This window comes from Argentina anserina, chromosome 3, assembly GCF_933775445.1.
Source record: "Argentina anserina chromosome 3, drPotAnse1.1, whole genome shotgun sequence".
NCBI lineage: Eukaryota > Viridiplantae > Streptophyta > Magnoliopsida > Rosales > Rosaceae > Argentina > Argentina anserina.
The window spans coordinates 22,411,573-22,435,331 of NC_065874.1; the positions used below are offsets into that span (position 1 = coordinate 22,411,573).

General features: G+C 34.5%; 1 protein-coding gene and 1 pseudogene across 1 annotated transcript; one reads left to right on the top strand and one right to left on the bottom strand.

The window, feature by feature from the left end:
* Positions 1-1,062: 1,062 nt before the first annotated feature.
* Positions 1,063-6,860, bottom strand: LOC126787257 (disease resistance protein RPM1-like; annotated as a pseudogene).
* A 10,950-nt stretch (positions 6,861-17,810) lies between these two features.
* LOC126787258 (potassium transporter 5-like) lies at positions 17,811-21,691 on the top strand. The gene is made up of 8 exons (XM_050513172.1): positions 17,811-17,978; positions 18,243-18,468; positions 18,895-19,143; positions 19,286-19,336; positions 19,704-19,964; positions 20,082-20,249; positions 20,361-20,615; positions 20,742-21,691. Exons 1-8 carry the CDS (start codon positions 17,811-17,813, stop codon positions 21,689-21,691), a joined length of 2,328 nt encoding a protein of 775 aa, XP_050369129.1.
* Positions 21,692-23,759: the final 2,068 nt, after the last annotated feature.

Below are 23,759 nucleotides of genomic sequence, written 5' to 3' on the forward strand. Positions count from 1 at the left end.
TAAGCCATTTATGACTTGTTATTATATGGAATCCCATTGACGAATGCATCTGAGATTGCTAGGGTAGTACCTACCACAACTCTTGGCTTCAACTCTCTGGTATCATGGAGGCAATGGACAGTAAATGGATTAAGCTAAGGCCAACCCGATGGAACGTACAATAAACGGTTTCATTTGTATTCTTCAACGCAAATTATTGTTGACCTCAAATTTTTAAGTCTAAATGGCCTTAATTTTAGTTGACATGCCATGTCACCTATACACATCATCAATTTTAAAAATTCTGTCATGTAAAATTAAAATCAAACACAACTCTATCCTTCTAAAATTTAATGATCGGTTATTTTGACTACATATATAGTTATATATATAGTTATACACACTTAAGATTGATAATTTCTTTTATAATCATATCATCATATGACTATATATGTATATACCAATATATATAACTATATAATTATATATATAGTGAAAATAATCATAGTCATTAAATTTTAGAAAGATATAGTTATCTTTATTTTTTTACTTGGCAAGATATCTTAAGTGTGTATAACTATATATATAGCTAGTCAAAATAATCAATGTCATTAAATTTTAGAAGGACATAGTTGCCTTTTTATTTTTACATGGCATGATTTTGAAAATTGATGAAGTGTATAGGTGACATGACATGCCAACTAAGATTAAGGCCATTGAGGTGAAAATTTTTTATATGCTACCGTAGTACCACGTGACAATGTCTAGTGGTACGTCTTACTTATTATATTTCGACACGTGGATTTATTACACTAAAATTATAATCTAACTTATTTTTATTATTTGTGAAATGACCTTCATGGATATTGATAATTTAGGATATAGGGTTTTAGAAATAAACCTAAAATAGTCTTTAACAAAATAGATGAAATATATATTTTTTCTGATTAAATCTTACATGTCAAATTGTGATTGGAATGGTAGACCAATGTGTATTGCCACGTGGTGCTACGGTAGCACATAAAAATTTCTCCATTGAGGTTAACAATCATTTTCCTAAGTCTGATAGTGTCTCTTTCTAATTCAATTTGTAATAAAACATTGTAATTTCTGCAACTTATAAATATTTGATGACGTTTTTGTGCCCTTAAAATATTCGAAGTCTAGAATGTTTCTAGTATATTGAAACATAAGTATATGATGCAAGTTTAGCAACATTGTAATCCCTTGTGGAAGTGACTCTATACTTGTATTGCTGATATTCAGAAATTGAAGGTTGCGCAGATGACCAATGGACTTTGGAAGTTCTTTTATTAGAGAGCAGCCCTTCAGGTTTAGATATCTCAAATTGAACAAGAAAAAAATTTGCATCTGGTAGTTTATCGATTTGAACATTCTCCAAGTCTAGAGTCCACAATAATATAAATTGTGCATCCGATAATGAGGACATGTCAATTGCAAATACAAGAAGGGAACAATTCTTTGACATACCCGGGCTTGGTTTGATTTCTCCCTCCAATTTGTGAATTGCCAACCAACGGGTTGATGTCTCTTCCATTACTTGTTTGTCGTTGTAAATATATATTACCAAACTTTTCTTTTTTGGCTGTGGACAAAGCAAGCTCTCGCTTAAGATCATGCATCTTAACTTTTTTCAGTCTTCCTTCCTCATTTCTCACAAGTACTTGTAACATGTTGTGGAAGCAGGGTTCCAAAAGATAGCCACCTGCAACATCTTCTGGAGTGATCACCCTTTCTCTTGTTCAACAAACCATTCAGCTATCCACAGTTTAATCAGCATTTTCCTTTGAATTATATAATCTTCGGAAAAAAGGAATGATATAAGAAGCAATGTTTCAACTGTGATGTCAGATCATTGAAACTCAGGACCAATAAGGTCATAGGGTCGAGCAATGAATTATAATATAAATGCCAATTTAAACACTTCAAGGCTCTGTGTCAATCATCTGGTGACTTCTTTGATGAAAAAACACCACCTAAAGACACACCATAGCCAGAGGAAGGCCTTCACACTTTTCCACCAGTTCCTAAGCTAATGACTCGAGCTCCGTTGGACAAGTTATATGTTGATTTTATTGAGAGTGCTTTTTTTTTTATGAAGAGCTCCCAAACCACATACTTTTTAAGGGAAAATGATTGTCGGTCTCAAAATTTTAGAAGATAAATTGCGATGTTTATTACATTGAATCAGAATGAGACACTATCGATCAAACTTAGGAAAATTATTGTTGGCCTAGAAATTTTAGGCCTTAATGGCCTTAATCTTAGTTGACATGCCATGTCACCTATACACATCATCTATTTAAAAAATCATGCATTGTTAAAATAAAAACACAAATCTAACCTTCTAAAATTTATGACTATGATTAATTATTTTGATACATATATAGTTATATATATAGTTATACACACTTAAAATAGATAATTTATTTTATAATCATACCATCATAAGATTATATATGTATATAACAATATATATAACAATATGACTATATATATAGTCAAAATAATCAGTCATTAAATTTTACAAGGATAGATGTATCCTTTTATTTTATTTTACATGGCAGGATATATAAAGTGTGTATAGCTATATATATATATAGTCAAAATTATAAAAGTCATTAAATTTTAGAAGGATAGAGTTGTCCTTGTATTTTATTTTCATGGTAGGATTTAAAAAATTGATGATGTGTATAGGTGACAGACATGTCAACTAAGATTAAGGCTATTGAAGCTTAAAATTTTGAGGCCGAAAATCATTTTCTTAAGTCTGATCGATAGTGTCTCCTTCTGATTTAATTGTAATAAACATCGCAATTTATCTTTGAAATCTATTTTGAATGCGGGAGTCATCGCCATAAGATAAGATAGAGCCCCTTTTAGCTAATAGAAAGCCACGTTGTCTTAATAGACCGCGAAGAGTTTGATACTGATGTGGAACTTGCTGGGAATGAGGCCGACCCTATTATCAGAGACTTTGTTAGAGACAAAGTCAAGGTCTACTTCCCACAACCTACTTAGGAAGATATCGAAGGAGATGATCCAGCTTTCAAACCTGTAGACTTGAACCCCCCATCTCTAGGATGAACTGAAGTGATACCTTTATTTCTGGTCAAACTTTTATATCTCACACATCATCTAGAACAACAAGGTATCTTTTGGGCTCCAAGTAAATGATCAACATCTTTTTAAATTCTCTGGGGCTCATGAAATCCAAAATTGCATAATATCCTCCTTTCTTGACTTGTGAAATTCTTTGATCAAGCTTCGAAGCAGTTTGGGAAACAGTAATCCATGCATAACAATCAAAATGTCTCTTTACGTTTTCATTGTTGAAGGTCTTGGCAACTATAGTCGTGTTTGCAGAACCTCCCATACCAACCACTGGTATAACAGTGGTGTTACTCTTCTTCCATGAGCCATCCCATTAGTATTTGCTTCTTGCCTTCAATGCCAACCAGTTCATCTTGCATGATGAAAAACAATCGCGAGGACTTCACTTGATTCTGTCACGGTTTCCGAATATCTTTAAATGAATTTGCTCCTCCTATCAGGCAAATACCGTACCTTTTATTGCTCTTTGGAATGGCTTTGATCATTTCAGTAATGTTCTTTAGCTTCGTGATTATTTTAACTACACATATAGTTAGATATATAGTTATACCCACGTAAGATTGATAATTTAACTACAACTCTATCCTTCTAAAATTTAATGACTACACATATAGTTATATATATATATATATATATATATATATATTTATACGCATGTAAGATTGATAATTTCTTTTATAATCATACCATTATATGAGTATATATGTATATAACGATATATATAACTACATAACAATATATATAGTCAAAATAATCATAGTCATTAAATTTAGAAGAATAAAGTTGCCATTTTTCTATTTTTACCTAGCAGAATATCTAATATGTGTATGACTATATATATAGTCAAAATAATCAAAGTCATTAAATCTAAGAAGGATCGAATTGTCCTTTTATTTTATTTTCATGGCAGGATTTTGAAAATTGATGATGTGTAGGTGACATGACATGCCAACTAAGATTAAGGCCATTTAGGGTTAAAATTTTGAGACCAACAATCATTTTCCTAAGTCTGATCGATGGTGTTTCCTTCTGATTCAATTTGTAATAAACATCGCAATTTATCTTCGAAATCTGTTTTGAATGCGGGAGTCATTTCCATATGATAAGAGATTGCCCCTTTCAGCTGATAAAAAGCCACTTTGTCTTAGTGGACCGCGAAGAGTTTGTTGCTGATGTGGAACATGCTGGGATTGTGGCTGATTCTATTATCAGAGACTTTGTTTCTGACAAAGTCATGGTCTACTTCCCACAACGTACGCAAGAAGATATCGAAGGAGATGCTCCAACTTTCAAACCTGCAGACTTGAACCCCTCCCCCCATCTCTAGGATGGACTAAAGTGATACTTTTATTTCTCGTCAAACTTTAATATCCCACACATCATCTAGAACAACTGGGTATTTTTTGGACTCTAAGTAATTGATCAACATCTCTTTCAATTCTCTGGGGCTCGTGGCATCCAAATTTGTAGAATATCCTCCTTACTTGACTTGTGAAATTCCTTGATCAAGCTTCGAAGCAGTGGTCATCATCATATGTTTGGGAAACGGTAATCCATGCATAACAATCAAATATCTATTTATATTTTCATTGTTGAAGGTCTAGGTAACTAAGGTCGTCTTTGTAGAACCTCCCATGCCAACCACTAATATAACAGTGGTGTTACTCTTTATCCATGAGCCATCCCATTAGCATTTGCTTCTTGCCTTCAATGCCAACCAGTTCGTCTTACATGATGAAAAACAATCGCGAGGACTTCACTTGATTCTGTCACGGTTTCTGAATATCTTCAAATGAAGTTGTTCCTCCTATCAGGCTAACACTGTACCTTTTATTGCTCTCCGGAATGGCTTTGATCATTTCAGTAATCTTATTCAGCTTTGTGCTCAAGAACCGTCACAAGCTTTTGAATTAAGAGATTGGCTACATATGAAGCCATATTACCCTTAAATTAGTATACTTGATTTATCTACAATAAAAAAAACAGAATGTTCAAGTATCTCCAAAAGGAAAATGATTGTTGGCCTCAAAATTTAGGCCTCAATGGCCTTAATCTTAGTTGTCATGCCATGTCACCTATACACATCATATATTTTAAAAATCATTCCATATAAAAATAAAATAAAAACACAACTCTATCCTTCTAAAATTTAATGACTATGATTATTTTAACTAAATATATAGTTATATATATATAACTACGCCATGTAAGATTGATAATTTCTTTTATAATCATACCATTATATGAGTATACATGTATATAACAATATAGATAACTACATAACTATATATAGTCAAAATAATTATAGTCATTAAATTTAGAAGGATAAAGTTGCCTTTTTATTTTATTTTTACCTGACAGGATATCTAAAGTGTGTATAACTATATATATAGTCAAAATAATCAAAGTCATTAAAATTTAGAAGGATAGAATTGTCCTTTTATTTTATTTTCATGGCAGTATTTTGAAAATTAATGATGTGTAGGTGACATGACATGCCAACTAAGTTTAAGGCCATTTAGGGTTAAAATTTTGAGACCAACAATTATTTTCCTAAGTCTGATCGATAGTGTCTCTTTCTTATTCAATTTGTAATAAACATCGCAATTTATCTTCGAAATCTGTTTTGAATGCGGGGAGATTGCCCCTTTCAGCTGATAAAAAGCCACTTTGTCTTAGTGGACTGCGAAGAGTTTGATGCTGATGTGGAACCCGCTAGGATTGAGGCCGATTCTATTATCAGAGACTTTGTTTCTGACAAAGTCATAGTCTACTTCCCACAACCTCCTCAGGAAGATATCGAAGGAGATGATCCAGCTTTCAAACCTGCAGACTTGAACTCCCCATCTCTAGGATGGACTAAAGTGATACATTTATTTCTCGTTAAACTTTTATATCCCACACGTCATCTGGAACAACTATGTATTTTTTGGACTCCAAGTAATTGATCAGCATCTCTTTCAATTCTCTGGGGCTCATGGCATCCAAAATTGCAGAATATCCTCCTTTCTTAACTTGTGAAATTCCTTGATCAAGCTTCGAAGTAGTGGTCCTCGTCATATGTTTGGGAAACGATAATCCATGTATAACAATCAAAATGTCTCTTTACGTTTTCATGTTGAAGGTCTTGACAACTAAGGTCGTCTTTGCAGAACCTCCTATGCCAACTAGTAATATAACAGTTTGGTGTTGCTCTTCTTCCATGAACCATCCAATTAGCAATTGCTTCTTGCCTTCTAAGCCAACCAATTCGTCTTGCTTGATGAAAAACAATCGCGACGACTTCACTTGATTCTGCCATGGTTTCCGAATATCTTCAAATGAAGTTGCTCCTCCTATCAGGCCAACACCGTACTTTTTATTGCTCTCCAGAATTGCTTTGATCATTTTAGTAATCTTCTCCAGCTTTGTTCTCAAGAACCGTCACAAGCTTTTGAATCAACAGATTCGTTACATATGAAGGCATATTACCCTTAAATCAGTATACTTGATTTATCTACAATAAAAAAATAAAAAATAAAAAGAGAAGGTTCAAGTATCTCCAAAAGGAAAATGATTGTTGTCCTCAAAATTTTAGGCCTCAATGTGTTAATCTTAGTTGGCATGTCATGTCACCTATTCACATCATCTATTTAAAAAGTCATGTCATGCAAAAATAAAATAAAAACACAACTCTATCCTTCTAAAATTTAATGACTATGATTATTTTGACCACACACACACACCTTTCTAGTGAGGGATCTCATTTTTGGGTTAAAAAAAGGGATATGTCACTCGACCAATTTCTCGATTATATTTTAACTTATCAACCGTTTAGTTTTTACGGTCTAATGTGCAAATCATCCCTGTAAAATTTCACCAAAATTGGAGGTTGTTAGGGCATGCAAAAATGACATTTAAGCTTATAAGCATGAACGGTTCAAGTATGACGAATTTGGTGTATCCATTGCTTTCACTAAGTTTGATACCATTTTGGCTGAAATTTTATAAAGGTGATTTATACATTAAACCCTAAAAATTGAACGGTGGAGATGTGAAAATGTAATCGAAAAGTTGGTTAATGAGTTATCCCTTTAATATACCTAAAAAATAGATCCCTTAGTGGGGCCCTAAGATTGATAATTTGATAGATCAATACACTTGCCCACAGATCACTACATGTGTATGAATTCAAAAGTTAATGTGAAAATACATAATCATGCCATTGTGTCTATAGTCTATACATACCCCGATGAACATATTGTTCTTCAATTTACTTATGTTTCTGAATTTGTTCGGAAAAAATTTATTAATATTCCGAATTAATTTATTATGACCTATTTTGATGTAATATTATTTGGAAATAACAAATTTAGGAAAGAGTTTTAAAGAAAAGAAGTTATTGTTCGAAATTTGTTTTTACATATTATTAAAAGTTACGATTATCATGTAATATTTGTTTCCATCATACGATTAAATTCATTAAAGTCATAGATTCTTATATTCTAAAAGGAAATAAAAAGGGGTGATTTGGTATTGCACTATTTTGATTTGGCATGATATATTATGTGGAATTAGAATTAAGAAATTGTAATTACTTACATGGTATGACACATAAGATTTGAGGCCATTAAGACCTAAAATTTTGAGACTACCTATAATTACTCATTCTTCAATGCCCTTTTTTTCTTTTTCTTTTAGCAAATAGTAGTTTCAGTCAAGATCAAAATGCACGTATTCATTCCCGTTCTATTGATAATTTAGGCAACCAAATGATAGGCACCCTCATTAAGGGTCAGTTTGGTATTGCTGCGACTTTTAAAAAAAAATTGCTTCTACTTTACTCTGAAACAAATTAGGTGTGAATTAAAACAAGTTTGTGTTCGGTAAATATTACTTTTGCTAGTGATATCGATAAATAAATTGTTTGGTAAATTCTAAATAAAACTGTTGTAGATATGGTCAACGACAAAAAAATGACATGAGATTGTTATGACATATTGAGAGTAATTATAGATAAGGGTGCTATTTGAGAATTTATAGAAAAATATTAACATTTGCTGTGTGTGACTTATAAATTCTATTAAAAAAATGATTTTACTAAAGTTATCAAACACTAAATTTTAAAAGTCAACTTAGAAACTGTTTTTTTTTTTTTAGAAATGAAGCTGTACTAAACTAGGCTTAAGAATGTGAAGCCAATTGGTAATGCTTGAACGCATATACATATATGTAGGCTTTTTTGAAGTAATCTGTGTGTAATCCATCACATAATAACGTTCATAAGCTATATATGTACATTGCGGCCTTACGTTAAGCCATTAATAATCCTAGGTATAATAGGTTTCGACTGCCTTTATTTCGGTTGTTTCCGCTATCTTGCTCTCCGCTTTCTCGATCTGTTTTGCTCTAAAAATTCGCAACGCTGTGCTTGTGTTAGATCAGGAATAAACAAAGTGAGGGACTGTCTTCGGCTTTGTCTATGGAGTGCTCGCGTTTCTACCACTTAATTGTTTTGGGTTATTGTCGTTTGCATGACACAGAAAAGAAAACAATCTTTGATGAGCTTCAAGTAAGACTAATTTAGTTGATGCAATTCTGGTCGTATATGAAGGTGGGAAATATAGCTAGAGATCCTGCAATAATAGCATTCCATTAAACTGAATCTCTTGATTTCATCCGCAAGAACTAGAAGTAAATAAAAACCTCCTCCACCATTGCAAACGGAAACATATGCTGCTCGTTCACCATAACAATGAATCTCTCCCAGACAGTAAGACTTTTGTATCCAAATAAACACAAATGGGCAGAATATATGATTGCCAATAGTTGCCAATATCGGTCAATACCAGAGATCGAAGTCCTGAGTCCTGACCCAATTTGGGTCCCTTATAAACCGGTACTTTGCTTATTAACTCTGTTAATGTTTTCCCGTATATCAACTACTTGCCTATGCATATCCATCTGGGTCAGGACTTTGATCAAGCACTTGGTGTGCACTAAACCTCTGCTTACCAATTTTACCCTGAAGCCTCCAACTTCATGCATCGACTTGTTCATAAGCGTATTACATGTGTCAAATCAATATGCTATTTAGAATAATCATTCCTTGTAATTGAATATTCAGAATCTTACGTCAAATAATTGAAGCCATCCCTGCAGCTTTCCTTGCCGCTTCAAATACCCTGGACTGAATTACTGTCACTACCCAGCCTGGGTTACTGTCTCGTTTCGTCATGATCTTCTTTCATTGCTGTGGTTTCTGCTCCTTCTCATGGCATTAGTACCCACATTGCCTCCCTACAGCTTCATATAACCTGATTAATTTACACGGTAATTTTATTGTCAGCTACCAGTCACCATTTATCTACTACATTACCTAGTTTCGCCAGTCATGCAAGAGCACTGTTTTTCAGTTGAAACAGAAATATGTGCTCCAAGCCTTCATCACCTAACATATTCAGATGGGATTGTACGGGAAGCAATGTTTCCCCTTGCAACAAGTTAAGGGTGCTCTAGAATTGGAACAACCTGTGCACTTCTAGATCGAGAAGAGGTAATGTAGCGATTTGTAACTAAACAGCAACCGATACCATTTAATCATTTCCATTGTACACTACTATATATATAGTTATATACCGAACGATTTTTAGATTAAACATTCTTGGCGCAAGCAAAGTAAAGTCCAGTGCATCAACTTTGTAGCCAACGCTTGTAAAACGGACGGAATTGGCTGAATTTTGGTTGAAGATACAACATACAAAAAGTTTATCTTAATTAAGCACTCATCATTATTATTTAGCCATATGTCGAATGCATCTGTTGATGCCATATGCTGATAAATTACCATAACCTATGCCATATTTACCACTATAAAATTGTCTCTCATAGATCCCATAAACATCACCGACCCATTTACTTCTTTTAGTTTACTCTAATATCTTAAATAAGACAACCAATGAATTATATTATCAAAAAGTAACTTTTAGCTATATCTTCTATTAATAAATAATAATGAGATTTTCATGGTTAAATTTTTAAACTACTAAAAACGCTTATAGTTTATTAATTTTTACAAAACTGAACCTAATGTATAAATATATTATTGTAATTTAGACACAACACTAAGAGTAAAACCACTCAGAAGATTGTGGGAGAATAGAGAAGAAATTGAGAGATTTTGCACGCATATAAGTGCAGGTAGAAAGACTAGTGGTGACATAAAATTAGCAAACAATCTATTGATCGAAGACAAGCAGTAGTATAGATAGAAAAATGCAATTCTGGTTGCAGCTTAATAGGTGGCTTAAAAGTTGTGACTGTGGCTCAAAGCAACAAGTGAAAGTAAATGGTCATTAATTACCAAGAACAACATATGCCTCATCATTTAGCCGGCGGATCCGAAAAGCCTGCTGAGGCCTGCAAGCCCGATGAGCTTTTACCTAGCTCGGTCCGCGAGAAAACCTGCTTTCGTGGGTACATGGCCGGGTTTAGTTTAGAGGTGTGAAATTTAGTCAGTGGGGCCAGCCTGCAAAGCCCGGCCCGTAAAACCCGCCAAGAAATAAATTATTATACATGCATATAATATATTATTCATATATCAATTATATGTCTTTTTGGTAATAGTTATATATAAAATATTATATATGTTAATAATACTAGATTTAAAATTTTATATTTCTTTATATTATAACTTTATACTATATTTAAAATAAAATTGTAGCATTATAAAACAACTATATAAAGTATATGAAGTAAATTTCTCGGGATTAATCGACACTAGCTAATGTTATCGGTACTAATATTTAGGGACCATGTTCAAACTTCATCTAATTCAGATCTCCTCTAACCATCAGATTTTCCGGTAAACCGAAAACACCACTAATATGCCATAAGCAAGGATCCATTACCAGGATGCGAACGTCGAAAGTCGTTTGCATATATAAAATCATCTAATTTTTGTCACCGATCGTGTGCGGTTGCACCGAGAAAACTCATTTGGCAAAGCCCCGGTCAATGGGGTTTCAATATGCCAAAACGCCTCTTTTTCGTTGACTGTAGGTACAGTCGGTTAAACTATGTCCAAAATGGACGAAATTTTTACGGGGTCCCTAAATATATATAACGATCACACCTGCTACTGTCCACTAATGTATCATAACTTTTATACTAGGTTTAAAATAAAACTATCGCATTATGAAGTGATTATATGAAGGAAACTTCTCATGATTAATCGACACAAGCCGATGTGATCGGTACTTATATTTAGTGACCTTGTGAAAATTTCATCAAATTCGAACCTCGTTTGACCGTCGGAATTTCTGGTAAACTGAAAGCACCACTAATATGCCCTAAGGGAGGACCCATTACAAAGAAGCGAACGCCGAAAGCCGTTTGCATATATGGAATCACCTAATTTTTGTTACCTATCGTACGTGGTCACACTGAGGAAACTCATTTGGCAAAGCCCCGGTCAATAGGGTTTCAATATGCCAAAACGCCTCTTGTTTGGTTGACCGTAGGTACAAACGGTCAAACTATGTCCAAAACGGATGAAATTTTTATGGGGCTCCTAAATATATATACCAATCACATATACTGGTGTCGATCGACCATATTTTGAACTAGAGTTGTCGATCACCTAAGTGTCCACTAATGTATTATAACCTTTATATTAAGTTTAGAATAAAACTATTGTATTATGAAGCGACTATATGAAGGAAACTTCTCGGGATCAATCAAAACCAGTGGATGTGATCGATATATATATATATATATATATTTAGTGATCCTGTAAAAATTTCATCCAATTCGGACCTCGTTTGACTGTCTGAATTTCCGGTAAACCAAAAACACCACTAATATGCCATAAGAGAAGACCTATTACCAAGATGCGAACACCGAAATCCGTTTGCATATCTAAAATCACCTAATTTTTGTCACCGATCGTGCGCGGTCGCACCGAGAAAACCCATTTGGGAAAGCCCCAATCAATAAGGTTTTAATATGTCAAAACGCCTATCTTTTCGTTGACCGTAGGTACAGACGGTCAAACCATGTTCAAATGGATGAAATTTTTACGGGGTCCCTAAATATATATACCATCACATCTGCTGGTGTCGATCGACCATATTTCAAACTGGAGTTGTCGATCGCCGAAGTGTCCACTAATGTATTATAACATTTATATTAGGATTATAATAAAACTATCGCATTATGAAGCGACTACATGAGGAAACTTCTCGGAATCGAGACACCATCCGATGTGATCAGTATATATTATTAGTGACCATTTTAAAATTTCACCCAATTCGGACCTCTTTTGACCGTCATAATTTCCGTAAACCAAAAACACCACTAATATGCCTTAAGGGAGGATCCCTTACTAAGATGCAAATGCCGAAAACTGTTTACATATTTGAAATCACTTAATTTTTGTCACCGATCATGTGTGGTCGCAACGAGGAAACTCATTTGGCAAAGTCCCGGTTAATGAGGTTTTATTATGTCAAAACGCCTCTTTTTCGTTGATCGTAGTTACAGATGGTCAAACTATGTTCAAAACGCACGAAATTTTTATAGGGTCCCTAAATATATATATATATATATCGATCATATCTACTGGTGTCGATTAACAATATTTCGAAACTAGAATTTATTTGTGACTCTTTTTTTAAAATATTTTCTAATAATTCTTTTATTGTTTCACACCCTTAAATAAAAGTATTATGTTTTTTATTCTAATACAAGCCTGCAAGGCCTGCTTTAGGTGGGATGGCTTGGATGTTTATATTTGTGAAAATACCTGGCCCGTCACTTATTTAAATGTACTAAGGCCCGGCCCGGATCTGCCCTAGAACAACATAAATATTTCTGAAAAATAAAAATAATAAAGAAACAAAATATATAGAAAATTACATAAATAACATAAGGGTGCTACTAAATGTACCAAACAAATTTCTAGGTAGATCCAACAAACTTATTACACCCACACAATTACTAACTACACCCAGTGAATTTTCAACAATACCCTTCTAAATTAAATATATCAATAATTTCAGATATCACACATTCATACCACAACCCCGTCTTATCAAAGCCAACAAACGAGTATTCTTCGTCGGTTTTTAGTCTCATGCATCCAACTTTGAAGGTATATCTCACTACTTCGTGGTTAAGTATCTGAAAGTACATATCTAAGTTGGCATTACTATACAAAGTGTGATGTGCATACGGTTTCTTAGTTGGTTGTATTTTTTTTATCTTTGATTATGATTTTGTTGAATTAGAATTATCTTATACAATTAAGGTGATGTGCTTAAAAGAAGTTCTAATATGATTAGAACTTACATGTGCCAAAAGGAAAGAAACCTAATTTGAATAGGTTTTTATGTTCTTGATTATCTGATTAAATTATTTTATTAATGCTAATTTTATTGGTATTAATAAAGGAATTTAAAAGAAGTCATATTGTGATTATGATATTGTTTCCTTATTTATCAGATCTTGATACTAATTTTTATATTAACCTTATGGCAGGTTATGTCAATAGGAAAGGAAAAATCAAACCGATAAAGGAACTTGTCAAAGATTGAAATTGATTGAAGATTGAAGATTCAAGCCGTGGTGATTGATCTTAGTCATTGATCTCATTAGTTGTATTTTAAGGTAAATTGCATTCATGCATATCATACCTAATATTGTTGAAATGAGTTTTTAAAGGATGTTTTGTTTTATATCTAATATGTTTAAAATTATTTTGTTTTAAAATGGAAAAATATTTTCTCAAATTATAGCAGATTTGTTGATTGATATGTTTTCCTTTTTGTATGAGATATGCTTTAAGTGAGGGGGAGAAGTTTCTTCTCCTATAAATAGGCATTTGAGAAATTGTGAAGGTTAGAGATTTGGAGCATATATAATAGGTTGTGATACCTATGAGTTTATTTTCATCTCTTATCTCTCATATATGATGTAGTGCTCATTGTAATAGAGCTTTTCACAAGTTAGCACAGAATGCTAGTAAAGAGGTCATGTTAGTACCTCTACTTGTGAAAGCTCTAATCTTAATTGCATCATTTATATTTGGTTGTGTGCTTAACCATACGTATTGATTCTTATTTACACTGTTGCACTTGAGAATCAAATGATCTTTGTGGTCAATCAAAATATGTGGTTTTTGTTTGAAACATTCATTCATCTCATGTTCATATGTGTGACTATCGAAGTTGAAGAGAGACTTGATTGTGTTCAGTATCAAGATTGAAGAGAAGGCGTGTTTAGTCCTTCATAGATTAGATCTAGTATGATTCTATAGTTTAGATTCAGTATTGAGCAAGTTAGCGTGTAGTGCTAGTAAAGAGGTCGTGTTAGTACCTCTACTTGTGTATTCTGTATCTTTATTGATCATTAGTGGATTTGATGTCGTGTGGACTACGTTAAAAGTCTCGCAGTGGTTTTTACTTTGAGGAAGATTTCCACTGTAGTTAACAAATCATATGTCTTTATGTGGTTGTGTGATTGATTTAACATTATCTAATTAAGTTCCTAACCACATTGTTCTATCTTGTATTTTCAATTGGTGAACACTTAGTGAGATTTGTGGGATTAAAGATGGAACACGCCAGTTTGAGAAATTGACTCACTTACTCCGATTGTGTATTGGTACGTAAGTCATCTTACGACAATTAAGGTTAAGGTTAAGGTAAGAATACAATTTGATTATTTTGCTTCCGTCAAATAGTATATCATTCGCTGTGTGTTTCTGGTATATTTGACCAGTTTGTGCAAGTGTGACAACAGGCTTATATTTAGAGCCCTAGACGATCATATCAACTGTCCATTGCAGAAATCTTTCATGTACGAGCTGTATTTGATTGAGGTCTTTGAATTCCAAAAAGGGTCTTCGGATGCCAAGTTGCAGCCTCTAGTAGAGGCACATGAAGAGTTATCGGCTATCCCAGTGGTCCTCTGGGTCTCGGTGGTCTTCATCGGATCCTTGAAAGTTGTTAGTGGAAAAGCTGCTGTGTCAAATGGGATGCCTCTAGTTGCTACTTGATCTAGTGCTTAACAAGCATGTGGAGTCTCCCTTGGAGTTGAACTACTACACCAGTAGAAGTAGCAGGAAGGAATCGGTTGCAGCGACACCATGGACTTGACTTTCTCTATAACTCAAATCTTCCCATCACTGCTATCGGTGATACCATGGCACCGGTTGTAACTTAATTGCCGCCGCCAATCTCGTTGGTGGTGATCTTGCGCGAGAGTATCCTGGGTGAGTTTTTCTCGTACGTATGGTACCTGATCGTGTTGCAGAGCAAGAGTCAGTCTCACTGGCATAAAATGCAGAAGAATATGGAGATGATGAGCTGATGAAGGACAGAGATCATTAAAATTATAATCCTCTGTGTGGCTGATATTGCAATGACCGCAAATGAGATGGAAGTCCATAAGCTCGTTTGGATATGTGGCCATGTGGGTATGATTAACATGTGTGTTCCGAATGCTTTGGTTGATCTTTATTTGAAGCTGGGACGTATTGCTTTGGCGCTGAAGTGTTTGATGAAATGTTTGAAAGAGATGGTTTACATGGACTACGAAAATTGCTTCTTGTGAAGGGAATTTGGATCAGGCTAGTGCATTGTATGATGAGGTGATCGAGAAGTGTATCTAAAAGTGGCTACAATTGGCTAGTTCAATCTTGATGTGTGCAGAGATTGCAATTTAAATTTAAATTGAAGTTGGCCGTGGAGGACTCATATACAAGTTTTTTCTACTTGTTTAAACTATTATCACACAGGGTATTGTGGATGTAGACGATCTGAAAGGGAGGCATTGGACAGCTTCCAGAGTACTTCAAACTGGGCAATGTACCACATATGAACATAAAGCTCTCTGGGTCAAGTTTTTTCCAGTTTTGACAGAACTAGATTCGGAGTTTGCCTGTGCTCCCAATTCCAATTTGAGTGACAGAAGGAATCCTCGATTCAAGAAAAGGATGATGGCTCATGTCAGAATATGGAGCTAATTTTAAGGGTTCAAGTCAAAATTTTGCTCATTTCTCTAATTCAAAAAAGGTAAGGTCTGATTTACACACCTCTGTGCGTCAGCCAAGGTATGCAAGCTCTTCTAAATCTTTTACTTCATTGTGTCATCTTTTTGGTAAGACTGGTAACTGGCAAGCTAAGGTATGCACACGTGTTGGTACTCTCCTCTGTGACTTTTTGGTCTGAACATTATTTGTTAAATGATCACGTAGTGTAGGTGCATTCCTAGAATAATCGATCATTAGTCTCGCAGTGATTTTTATCTTGAGGAAGCTTTCTACTGTAGTTAAATCATATGTCTTTATGTGGTTGTGTGATTGATTTAACATTATCTAATTAAGTTTCTAACCACCTTGTTCTATCTTGTATTTCAGTATCAATCCATGAATACTTCAAAACTATTCTTAATTATAAGCTTATATAATGGTGTTCTGATGAAAACATTTCCAACCGTAAGTTTTTGGAGTTATAGTGATTTGGGTTGAGGCCATTAGTTAGCTTGTTCATATTTAATGTGAAAGAGCTGTTGTTCGGCCTTATTGAAGCATCACGTATGGAGTAGGATTTCCTAAGAATTGTTTGCAAGTTAATTTTATTTGATATGAAGATCTAACACGCATTAACCAAGAACCCATTAAAGTATAGATCAGATCATCCGATTATTGTAATTAAGCGAATAGAGGGATTAATATTATTGAAGACTATATACTTGATAAAAATTCTTCAACCGATGCTTACATTCAAGATCAGGAAACTCGTAACCAATTCCGGTCACAATTAACTTCAGACCCATATGGATTTGTTCTTGGACGAAGAATAATTTCTCGCAGTGCCATGAATCATGTTCAGGAGCTCATCTTGGCATTGAACTCGATTTAGAGCTGTCCATGTTTAGGATTTCATTTTATTCTCTTTATTAATTCGAATTCAAGGTAATGCCATATCTGTACCTAAGGGTGTGCAGTTAGAACTTGGAACCATTTCAACATTCAAGAACGGCTGGGTACATACAAGAATGTCAAATTGTATTGGTTTTTAGTTATTACGTGGATTAATTACGCCTCTCAATGTAATTTCATGCCCTTTCATAGAAGAATAAAAATGTCTTTTCATTTTTGCTAGATTTACCTACAAATTTGTTGGGTACATTTAGTAGCACCCATAACATAATATTATCAGACATGCATATTAATGAAAGAACAAATTACCAACACAATTTCACCCCACGCAAAACGGGCGTCGTAGCATGCCACATAAACGAGGACTCGATCCCGTAGGGAACAAGAATATGTAATTCACGTACGCGGCTTTGAATTGAGTCAGTTATGAAGGGGTCACACATTCAAATTTCTATGGAAAAATTCTTGCCTAAATTTTCGTCGATTATTTTTTTACTTTTCATTTTGAACAAGTTTATGCAGGCTTGGAAACTGAAGATTTGGTGTGTGAATTTCACTTTCTTGGTTTTTCACCTGAAATTTTGGTTCTGGATAGAGATAAGGAATGTGATCTAAGTTAAAAAAAACAAAAAAAGAGAAGAACCCTGCTTCTATATCCTCCATAGTGCTAAAACCTTAATATATTTTTCTGATACCGACGTAACAAATTAGCTAGACAAGGACTAGCTAGTATTACTGTATTATTACTCGGATTGAAGCTAGCTAGGTAGATATGGCTACAGATGTAATACTGCAAAACTCTGAAGAGGAGGATAGCCGACATGGCGATCAAGTCTCTGAACAGCTCAAAGAGAAGCAAGTAGTTTCAAGCCAAAAGCTTCAAAGATTTGATTCTTTGGATATCGAGTCTCGCGGTAACGCTGATCACAGGCACTCCAAGGTCGATCTCGAACAAATATTTCTGCTTTTCTCGTCATCTTGTATTCTTATATATATATATATATATATATATATATATATATTATTTATTACAAGCCTGCATAGTCGATCATTAGTTTTGATATTTTCTCTAATGTTATGCGTATAAATACTTGCATTTTGCATCCACTAATTTATCCTTGTACGTGCCATCTTGTTTCATGTAAATCCAAGGTTCATACAAAACTACAATTTAAATCTTTTACGACGTGCATGCATTTTACAGGAAGCGACGTGGTCCGTAATACTGACCCTGGCATTTCAGAGCATTGGAGTTGTCTATGGAGATCTTGGTACTTCACCACTGTACGTGTTCTCGAGCACCTTCCCTGATGGAATCAAAGATAAAGATGACATCTTAGGTGTTCTTTCTTTGATCCTTTATACAGTCACATTGATCCCCTTGATCAAGTATGTTCTCATCGTCCTACAAGCAAATGATAACGGCGAAGGTACGTAATTAGAGCTCGTTTTTTATTAATGATTTATGTCAGTGCAAACCCTTTAGGTTATATACATTTTTCGGAAGAATATATTCATAGATAGCTTTTGATATCCTCAAAAAAAAAAAAAGATAGCTTTTGATAATCAGTGTTTGAACTCAACCTAAAAGGCTAAAATGAGTAAAATCAGTGTTTATATAAAATTATTACCTATATGATGATGGATCTATATTTGATTAAACCTTAAAAATCGCAAAAGCATGCTCCTCTATTGCAAATTTTCAATAGAAAGTTATTGTCCCTGAAGAGGTAGGTAGGTAGGCACGTACGTACGTACTCTGCATGATTTTGGTGTAAATGATTTCACATCTTCAATCAAAGATCATTTGCTTAACAAGTCAAGATTCCAATCATATAGAGCAATCGATTTTGTAGGAGGGACGTTTGCACTATACTCTCTCTTATGTCGATACGCAAAGATTAGTTTGACTCCAAGCCAGCAAGCAGAGGATTCCAGTGTTTCAAATTTCAAACTTGAAGTCCCGAGCAGACGTCTGAAAATGGCATCAAAGCTTAAATCTACGCTTGAGAGCAGTCAATTTGCCAAAGTCTTCTTACTTTTTGCGACATTGCTAGGCACTTCCATGGTCATTGGCGATGGTGTCCTCACTCCTTGCATTTCAGGTTCATATATATATATATATATATATATATATATATATTCTGACATCCAGTATGCTCGATATTCATATATTATACATGAAAATGTTCAATGTCTTGGTTATAATTTGTAACATGACAACTTCTGTAATTGGATGATGTACAGTTCTCTCAGCTGTTGTTGGAATCAAAGGAGCTACGTCTGCAATGACAGAAGGTATCAAGTATAAATTTATTGATCGAAGGCATAATAATAATTAAGTAAAATCAGAAAATTCCTACACTAAGAAACTAAAGAAAGTAAGAATTCAGCAAGAAAGTTACTATACATAGTTACATACAACTGAGGTATATCATTTCTCGACCAAAACATTACTAGCTAGCTACTGAAATTTTACCTTAATATATCTCGAAAGTGCATATATGTACGTGGATCTTGAGCCGTCAGCCGCTCCATTATGGTTTTTCCGCTTAGATTCAGAACTAGATCGAAGCCTTTTCTTCATATATATACGCAATTTGTATTTTTTATCTTCCTTTTTTTTGAAATTTTCTATTGATTAGATCTGTTTCAACGTATGCAGATATGATTGTGTGGATATCGGTAGCCATCCTGATAATCCTATTCATGATCCAAAGATTTGGGACAGACAAAGTGGGTTACAGTTTTGCTCCGATACTTTGTATTTGGTTTCTATTCATTGGTGTCATCGGCATTTACAATTTCATCAGATTTGATCCAACGGTTATCAAAGCCATAAATCCACGATACATAGTGGAATACTTCACAAGGAATAAGAAAGAAGCTTGGATTTCCCTTGGGGGCGTTGTTCTATGCATAACAGGTTCAGATTTTATGTTCAGTTCATATCAAAGACTAGAGTTATTATTAAAATGTTAGAGGTTATAAGAAACAGAAAAATAAAATATTGAAGTGTTACTTCATACAAAAAAAAATGCAGGAGCCGAAGCTCTGTTTGCTGATGTTGGCCACTTCACTGTTCGATCCATACAAATTAGTACATGCGCGATTGTATACCCATCAGTTGTATTGGCTTATATTGGACAAGCCTCATTTCTTCGCCAGCATGCTGATCTTGTTGCGGACACCTTCTTCAAGTCTATACCAGGTAAACCATTAACTATACTTTAATAAATATATGTACATAATTTTATGTGTTTCTCTTTGTTATGAACCTTAAAATTACGCAGTTAAGTTGTTATGTACAATTGTGTTGCAGGACCTCTATATTGGCCGATGTTTGTTGTTGCTGTATTAGCATCAATAATAGCAAGTCAATCCCTGATTTCCGCGACTTTTTCTATAATTCAGCAATCTCAGTCGTTAAGATGTTTCCCTCGTGTGAAAGTCGTGCACACATCATCCAAATACCAAGGACAAGTTTATATTCCGGAGGTCAATTACATTCTTATGTTGGCCTGTGTAGGGGTCACCTTGGCTTTTAGGACTACTACAAAGATCGGAAATGCACTTGGTAAGCCAGAATTGGTATCCTCGCACAAGTTTGGTCATGCTTCTTTTTGTTGGTTAGTTATTTAGAAATGATTGGAAGGTTTTGAAGCTAAAACTAATGATCGATGTGTTGTTTTTCTACATGCAGGTATAGCAGTGGTTTTTGTAATGATGCTAACATCATTATACCTCATCCTAATCATGATCATGATATGGAAAACTCACATACTTCTTGTTATCTCATACATTCTTATTATTGGAAGCATGGAGGTCATGTATCTAAGTTCAGTCCTTTACAAGTTTGAGCATGGGGGTTATCTTCCACTCGTCTTTGCTATTCTAATGGTGATCATAATGTTTGTTTGGAATGAAGTTTATCGAAGAATGTATTACTATGAGGTTGAACACAAAGTTTCTCCTGACAAGTTCAAGCAGATCATTATTGATGACAGGAAAATCTGCCGTATGCCTGGCCTCGCTATATTCTACTCAGAATTTGTCCATGGCATCCCACCCATCTTCAATCACTACGTGGCCAACGTGCCTGCATTACATACAGTCCTTATTTTTGTCTCCATCAAACACTTGCCCATAAGCAAGATTTCGATTGAAGAACGCTTCCTCTTTCGTCGAGTAGAGCCCAAGGAGCTTAATGTGTTTCGATGTGTTGCAAGGTACGGATATAGAGATCTCCACAATGTGCAAGAATCCTTCGAAGAATTGTTGATAAAAAAATTGAAAGAGTTTGTGAAAGATAGTTGTATCATACCCCAACAAAAAAGCAATGACGAGGTGCTTGAGAAGCAAGAGGAATTACATGATGGATTGGTTGACCATAATGAGCTTGTTGAGATACGACAAGAAGCACTGATGGAAGTTGAGGTTCAACTTGCAGCCATAGATGAAGCATGGAGTTCAGGGGTTATTCACCTCATTGGTGAAAATGAAGTCATAGCTGCAAAAGGATCCGGTATAGCCAAAAGAATTATGATTGATTATGCTTACAGTTTTGTGAAGAAAAATTTGAGGCAAAGTGGAGAATTAGTTGACATTCCTCGCAAACGCATGCTAAAAGTGGGTATGACTTATGAACTTTAGAATAGTTTTTTTTTCGACAATAACTTTAGAATAAAAAGTTGGTTTTAATTTATCTAAGAGACTAAGATAATATTATTGCTTTAGAAACTATTTGATTAATAGTCCAATAAAAAGAAAAAAGCTTGGTATATACGGATCCATGTATGCATGTTCTAAATTTACAGTTTATATAATTCTTATTTTATCTTGTTGACTTTGTATTCAAATGAAATAATTTGCAAAGTACACATGCAAGATTTGTCTATCAACATTCACGTCCATCTCTTTGTTGTTTTTTATAATTTCAAAGGAAAAGTTTTCTGGTTCAAATGCACGTAATTTTTATTTCATTTTACTTGGAACATGTATCATGACACATAGAATAACTCAAAACCCCAAAGGTGTATCTACTATAAAAGTGCAAAAGTTAATTAGTTTTTTTTAGATAAAGAATTTATTAGTTTGGTTTGAGTGAATAAGGGGTCTCTATCCCTGAGAATTGTGTGACAAGTACTTATCCGTCGTAAGTCCTCTAAGTTTAAAATTGTGGGTATGACCTGCCGATAGTAATATAACGTAACTAAGTTCTCACCAAAACTTTTTGTAACAAAAAAAAATAAGGGGTCTCTATCCTCTTTTTCCTATTCCTTTCCCAGCTCTTTGACATACTAGACAAGTGGCCCGCGCGTTGGGTGTATTGGCAGTGAGGTAATAACAGGGGAAACATGGGTCCTTTGAAAATTATTTTTATTCTAAATGTAATTCAATTCATATAGAGATTTGAAGTTACACATATCAAATTCTATCAAACTCCACTACTACAGTTCATAAGTCATGGGCACTTTTAACATGTGCATGTGTGGAATAACAACCATTTCCTCACTCTGTCTCACAATTCTCTTCAAGAAATTGTACATATAATCAATAACAATTTTGTTAATTATCCCAGATATTTTCGCAGCCGTTATTTCATTCTCACCCATTAAGTGCACAACCCCTTGACGCCATGCTTGATCAATTGCCTCAATTTGTGTCTCCAACACATTATCGTGCTGATTCTTCTGACCTTCATCGTCATCATCATCACGTATTGGTTGAATTTCCTTAGTTTGGTACTCATTCCCAACTGACACTTCCTTTTCCAATTTCTCCTCATTTGTTATGTGTGCAATTCTCTTTGATAACCAAAACTCATCCCGTATGAACTCTTTCAATTTTTCTACTAATAATTCTTCAAATGATTCTTTCTCATTGCGGACATCTGTGTACCCAAATCTGGCGACACATCGGAACACATTGAGATCCCTAGACTTCACTCTATGGAAAAGAAAACGCTCGTTCATAGGAACTTTGCTTGTTGGTACTGATTTGACGCACATAAAAATTAGGACTGAGTATAAAATATGCACATTCTCCACGTAATGTTTAAAAATTGGAGGAAGTTCCTCAACATAATCTGAATAGAATATGGCTAGGCCTTGCATGCGGCAAACATTATTGTCTGCAACAAGTTCCTTGAGCTTTTCCAGAGAAACTTTGTGATTGAGCTCGTAGTAGTATTTTTTTCTATGAACGTCATTCCACACAAACATTATAAGCACAGTAATGTAACGACCCCAAAATTTCGAGCTTTCAACTCAAAATTCTAAAGTCGTTAAACACAAAATAATTTCAATAAAATCGAAATCATTAAAATGTCACACCGGATCAATTCTGAGTTCTCAATACAACTTAGACAAACTAATTATTACAACCCAAATTTATAATCCACACATAAAATGGAAATGTAATAATCCTCACAAATCACTCACAAATCTCACAAATAAAATCACACCAATCCTCACACACAAATCCACGCTAAAACCTCACCACAAGTAGGATACGAACGACTTCGAGCCTTCGGAGTCGTCGCTCAATCTCCACTAATCAGCACATGAAGAGTTATCCCCTACACCATCGGATTGGTGCACCGGGATTGTAAACACAAACCCGGTAAGCTTTACAGCTCGTATGAGTAAAATGAAAATAAAACTCGCATATTAATGCATATACGAAAATCCACAAATCCAACAAATATAAATGCACTCAT

Bases quoted from the DNA above. Each gene is read 5' to 3' on its own strand.
- LOC126787258 (XM_050513172.1), top strand. From the start codon at position 17,811: ATGGCTACAGATGTAATACTGCAAAACTCTGAAGAGGAGGATAGCCGA. The intron at 19,337-19,703 runs GTATCAAGTATA...CAACGTATGCAG, and splicing joins TACGTCTGCAATGACAGAAG to ATATGATTGTGTGGATATCG. The intron at 20,616-20,741 runs GTAAGCCAGAAT...TTCTACATGCAG, and splicing joins AAAGATCGGAAATGCACTTG to GTATAGCAGTGGTTTTTGTA.